This window comes from Taeniopygia guttata, chromosome 32, assembly GCF_048771995.1.
Source record: "Taeniopygia guttata chromosome 32, bTaeGut7.mat, whole genome shotgun sequence".
In the NCBI taxonomy this organism is placed as follows: Eukaryota; Metazoa; Chordata; class Aves; order Passeriformes; family Estrildidae; genus Taeniopygia; species Taeniopygia guttata.
Genome location: NC_133057.1, coordinates 5,014,640 through 5,020,537, shown reverse-complemented (window position 1 = coordinate 5,020,537; position 5,898 = coordinate 5,014,640). Strand labels below are relative to the sequence as shown.

General features: G+C 56.8%; 1 protein-coding gene across 1 annotated transcript; it reads left to right on the top strand.

The window, feature by feature from the left end:
• The first annotated feature begins 456 nt into the window (after window positions 1–456).
• LOC140681160 (serine/threonine-protein kinase pim-1-like) lies at window positions 457–4,909 on the top strand. Its single transcript, XM_072920544.1, has 3 exons — window positions 457–472; window positions 3,143–3,493; window positions 4,099–4,909. Exons 1-3 carry the CDS (start codon window positions 457–459, stop codon window positions 4,260–4,262), a joined length of 531 nt encoding a protein of 176 aa, XP_072776645.1. The 3' UTR covers window positions 4,263–4,909.
• The last annotated feature ends 989 nt before the right edge of the window (window positions 4,910–5,898 follow it).

Here is a 5,898-nt window from a genome sequence, read left to right as displayed (position 1 = left end):
AGCCACACTGGAACCCTGGGAGCTGGGAGCCACATGTGTGTCTTTCTGTGGAGCTTCTGTCTTCCTCTCTCTCTCTCTCCTCTCCTTCTAATGCTCTTTATATGGAACATTTTTGGGTACCTGAACAACTTAAGTGTTTAAGGCTTTCCAGGCTAAATAGGCTAGTGAATGAAGTTACTGCTATGACAAGTGCTTTGTGTTGGATTTGATTTGTATTAAATGCTTTTCCAAAGTTTCTTGTTTTTTGTACTTTACCAGTAAAATTTTGGGGGGTCCCGAATGGGCGCTGAGGGGCACTTGGGGATCCCGGAGGGTCTGGGGGACACTTACGGGACAGATGGGGGCGGTACTGGGGCGGTTCTGTGGAACGCGGGGCATGACGGGCGTTGTAGTCCCGGCCCCAATGGGGCTCTACTGGGCTGCGGGGCATGATGGGAGTTGTAGGCAAAAGAAAAGATGGCGCAGGCTCCAGGCACCGCCCCCAAAGCCATGATCGATCCCTGACGCTGATTGGTTGGAGGCTGCGATGGGCGGGAGTCAGGACCAATGGGAGGCAGCAGAGGCGGGAACAGCCCATTCAACCCCTCCAGTCCCTCCCAGTACAGCCCAGTTCATCCCCAGTACAGCCCCAGTGCCCCTCCAGTCCCTCCCAGCACAGCCCAGTTCATACCTAGTACAGCCCAGTACAGCCCCAGTGCCCCTCCAGTCCCTCCCAGCACAACCCAGTTCATCCCCAGTACAGCCCAGTACAGCCTCAGTGCTCCTCCAGTCCTTCCCAGCACAGCCCAGTTCATCCCCAGTACAGCCCAGTAGAGCCCAGTACAGCCCCAGTGCCCCTCCAGTCCCTCCCAGCACAGCCCAGTTCATCCCCAGTACAGCCCAGTACAGCCTCAGTGCTCCTCCAGTCCCTCCCAGCACAGCCCAGTTCATACCTAGTACAGCCCAGTACAGCCCCAGTGCCCCTCCAGTCCCTCCCAGTACAGCCCAGTTCATCCCCAGTACAGCCCCAGTGCCCCTCCAATCCCTCCCAGTACAGCCCAGTCCCTCCCAATACACCTGAGTTAATTCCCAGGTCCTCCCAGTTCCCCCCAGTGCCATCCATATTCTGCTCCAGTGACCCCAGTCTTCCCCACAGCGTTCCCGCCCATTGTGGGGCAGCGGCACAGACGGAATGTCCTGCGGCCCAAATCCCTGCTCCTGCCACACAGTGCCCAGCCTTCTCCCCTCCTCCTCCTCTCCCAGCAAGGTACAAATTCCAGCTCGGAGGAGGCTTCCCCAGAGAGGGCTCCGGCTCCTGCCTCAGCCTGAGTGTCCCTGCAGAGGAACAGGGCATCTTTCAGGCACTTCAACAAGCTCAGGGTTCCCATTTCATGGTGAATCTGGGACGCAAATGGCCTTTTTCAGAAAGACAAATGCAGAGGAGATGGATTAGAAATTATTAGGAAAAAGTGACCCTTCTTCCAGACAAAGTTCACCAAGTCATTGCCTGCATTTCTCCTTTTCAGATTCTTTCAGTCATCTCCTGAGAGGTCCAGCTTGTTCTGGTGCTTTCCAAGACTGATTGAACTCTTGACTTATGCATCAATGCACCAGATGTGGAATCCTCTACAGTGAACTCAGAAAGAAACTTCCTCTGTCAGCCCATGTTCATGTTCTACATCACTTTCAAGATGTCCATGGGGATGTTGGAATGATATCACCCAGCTCTCCATTTCTGGCTGCAGGCTCTGGAGATTCTTTCTCTGCATTCAGTCAGGCTTGCATTCCCTGACAATTCCTGCTAGCTTGTCATAGTTTCTTAGGGTAGAACAATAACAATAACAATGAAAACCTCACAAATGGCACAACTACCCAGCCCACAAGGAAAAGAAAGAACAAGTTGTAAAGTTCTTCAAATATTTGTCCTGCTGTGCTGCAAGAGTCGAGCAGCACACACGGTGTGGAAAGCCAAGAGAAGCCACAGCTGGTGGCACATCTTGTGGCAGAAGCTGCTCAAAGCTTCCTCATTCTCCAGCAAAGGTTCTTGGAAAGAGCAAACAGGACTGTGGAGAAGATTCTGGGAAAACTGAAACAGCTTTTAAGAAATGAAATTAAAATGGAACAAAACAATCTAAGATGTTTTTCTGTTTCCTTTTATGCTCCCCTTTTCCATCTTGCACTACTTCCCCATCCCATTAATCCAAATGGATCTCACTTCTAAGAGCCACGACTTGGCAAGTTTTAGACACTGTAAAATACCATGAGCTACACACGGTTTGCCTTACCCTGAATTTTTTTTTTTTTTTAATCAATGCTGGAGACTAAGTGCAGTGCTTGGGTCAGGTACAAATTCAGCATTCAGGGAATGTGCTCCGATAGCGTTTGACCCTCAGCAGGGACAATGCACAGCAGTGACCGAGGGGATTCCTGTGTCCCTGTGCAGGAGTCCAGACTCTGGGTTTGGGCTGAACACGGCAAAGTTCCCGTGTTGGGACAGGCTCAGGGGCTGCCCCGGGGAGCGCGGGGCTGGGCGCGGGGGCGAGTGGGCAGCGGACACACGGACACGGGGACACACGGACACGGGGACACACAGACACGGGGACACGGACATGGGGACACACGGACATGGACACACACGGACACGGGGACACAGCGACGCGGGACACACGGACACGGGGACACGGACACGGAGCTTCAGCTGCAGCAGCAGCAGCAGCAGAGAAAGCAGCGAATTTCCCTCTCCCTCTCCCGCTGTCCCCTCCTCTCCCGCTCTCCCTTTCCCGCTGTCCCCTCCTCTCCCGCTCTCCCTCTCCCGCTGTCCCCTCCTCTCCCGCTCTCCCTCTCCCGCTGTCCCCTCCTCTCCCGCTCCCCCTCTCCCGCTGTCCCCTCCTCTCCCGTTCTCCCTCTCCCCCATGCCGGGCCGGGCCATGCCCCCGGCCCGCCCCCGGCCCCGGGCGGGGCTGCCCCGTCCCCGCCCCGTCCGTCCCGCCGCGGTCTCGCCTCCGCCGGGCTCTGGGCGTGCTGGCGGTGCCGCTGCCGGGCGGGCATCAGTGCCCGGGGCTGGGGCGGCATCGCCGCCCTTTGGCTCCGCCTGGCCCGAGCCCGGCCCTGGCCCCGCCATGGGCTCCGGTCCCGGCCCCGGCTCCTCCCGGGCCCCGCGGAGGACAGCGGCGCGGCCGCTGCCGCCTCCGCTGCGGCTGCCCCGGCCCGAGCTCCGCCGCTCGGCAGCGCGGCCGCCGGCCCCGAGCCGCCGCTGTCCCGGGGCCGGGAGAGAACGCCTGGGGATGGCCGGCCCGGGGCGCTCGGGGGGCGCTCGGGGCTCCTGTCCGAGGAGGAGGCGCGGGGGCTGCTCTGCAGGTGCTGGAGGCTGTGCGGCGCTGCACCAGCTGCGGGGTCCTGCGCAGGGACATCAAACCAGGGAACATCCTGCTCGACCTGGCCACCGGGCAGCTGAAACTGATCGGCTTTGGCTGTGGCGCCTTCCTCCGAGACACAGCCTACACCCAGTTTGCAGGTGAGCCCTGCCAGGGGATGTTCCTGGGCATCTCATGGCCCAGCCGAGGTGCAGCACCGAGGCTTCCCCTATTGTAGCTGTGATGGGATTAATGCTGAAGCCAGGTTCATTTGGGTGGGGGTGTGAGGGGGTCCAGCTCCCAGCCCTGCTGATAGCCTTCAGCACCCACTGTGGCCTGGGCTGGGGCTGGAGCTGGGGCAGCCAGCCCGACCAAAACCCCCATGGGGGAGCAGAGAGGGGGGTCTGACCCCATGCCAGTTTGGTGTGCAGGTGAGGAAGGGCTTGGACTGCTCTGCTCCCCTTGTTTGCCTTGGCTTGTTAACATTTTTGGGGCCATACAGGCAGGGAGAAGAGGGGGTTTTCTCTACCTCTGAGTTTTTGTTTTGTGTGTCATGCTTGGGCCTTACCAGGGTTTCTGCTGCCCTCTTCCAGCACCAGTGGCTTCTTTTCCAGCCCCGAGTCTGTACACAAGTCCCAGGTGCTGGTGAGAGGGCAGCAGTCGCCCCGTGTGCCACTGGGGCAGCCCCTACACGCCCAGGGATGCTGGGGCCAGGCTCTGGGAGCAGCAGCATCCCCCCCTGATAAGCTCTGTCTGTATTCCACAGGAACCCTGTCCTACAGCCCACCAGAATGGATCCACCACCAACGCTACCACGGCGAGGCAGCGATGATCTGGTCCCTGGGCCTCCTGCTGCACCACCTGGTCATGGGAAAGCACCCGTTCAGGAGGGGCCAGGAGATCATCTGGGGGTGGATCTTGTTCCCATGACGGCTCTCTCAAAGTGGATCCTCATCTCTGGCCACGGGGGAATACCAGAGCTGGGAAACAGCAGCAGCTCGAGAGCATCCCGCTCTGGCAGCTGCTGAGGAGGTGGCACATGTCCTGCTCTCCTGCTCTCCTCCAAACAGAGGATCCGTGGGGAAGTTTAGGCCCAGCTCTGGGCACACCCAGCATGGCCTGGGCATGGGAACAGGGGGCAACTTCTCCAACTGACTGGTGATTGCTGGTTTCTCTCCCCACAGTGCCAGGATGTCATTAAGAGGTGTTTGTCCATGCAGCCCTTGGACAGGCCATCCTTAGAAGAGCTTTTCCGTGATCCTTGGGTGCAGGGTGTTCCTCTGCCCTAGAAGATGGGAGAGATCCACGTGCACAGTTGGATCCAGGGGCCTGGCAGGTAACAGCTCCACACATCTCTTGGCAATCAGTGGCAAAGCCAACCACACAGGTTTTGTCCTGCCTGTAGCAGGGCTCAGCAGAAGGGGCCTTGGGGGCCTTGAGGATCACATAGATGACAGCAGTGTTGCCTGTGAGTCCCACAGCACAGATCACAGAGTAGATCACAGGCAGGACAACGTAGAAATCAGCTGCCTGCTCCTGGAGGGTGAAGTTGAACCTCATGGTGTTTTCCGGATAGCAGCTGTTTCCTGCATTGCTGCAGGACCTGTTCAGATCATCCCAAAAGGAGATGTTTCCCATGCCTATTAATCACAGAGCACCCTCAGATGCCACTGAAAACCTCTCTAGCCCAGGAGTGTGAGAGATTTTTTGTTTGGTTGGGATTTTTTTCCCCCCTCCTGTGTGAAGCAGCTGTTACCTCATTTAGATGCAGCTTATTTTCAAAGGGGAGCTGTGAGGCTTCATGGACCACCTAACTTACCTCTTCCCCCTGTTAGATTTTGAAGTGACGAGGGGAGAAAAAAATGTTTGGAAGACATAAGGCTCCATGAACCAAGAAAACAAGAGAATAATGACTTTCTAAATAAGTCAAGGAACTCTTCTTTCTGAGAGCATTCTGGTGAGCTTTGGCGTTTCTTTGCTGGGGAGTTGAGCGGCTCCCGTTCAGCTGTCTGCTGTGAGAGTTCTTCAGGGGCTGGCCAGGAACAAAGAGGCAGAAGGGGGAATTTCGTGCCTGGCTGGCTGTTCACAGCCCTTGGAGGATCTGAGGGACGGCTGCTGTTTCTCTGGCACAGCGCTGGCTTCCCGGGCAGGAGCAGAAGCGTTCCAGTGGTTAATGAGCGCCTGCCTTTGTGTCGGAGTTCAGGCTTTTCTTGGACTTGGATTTCACAAACAATGAATAAGTTTCTGACACTGCTACTCCCCACTCCCGGGGTCCCCTAGCAAAAGAAAGAGGGGGAAAAAATAGTTCAGGGAGTATTTCTGAAATTAGCATTAAAGGGGATTACCCTGCAATCAAAGTACACCTTTAAGCAAGGGTGGGCTATGAACTTACTCACTCTGAAAACCATCCCTAGTACAAACAGCTGCCAGCACCCCAAATTTGGCACAGACGGACAGACAAACCTGTTAATCTCAGAAGTTCAGGATTAACCAGGGAAGAGGGAGAAAAGTACCCTGAAAGCAAATCCACTTTAGAGCCACAGCAAGAATCATTCCATCTGCAGTA

Excerpts from the sequence above, each read along its gene's own strand:
- LOC140681160 (XM_072920544.1), top strand. Across the intron at positions 3,494-4,098 it reads AGCCTACACCCAGTTTGCAG|GAACCCTGTCCTACAGCCCA; the intron begins GTGAGCCCTGCC and ends TGTATTCCACAG.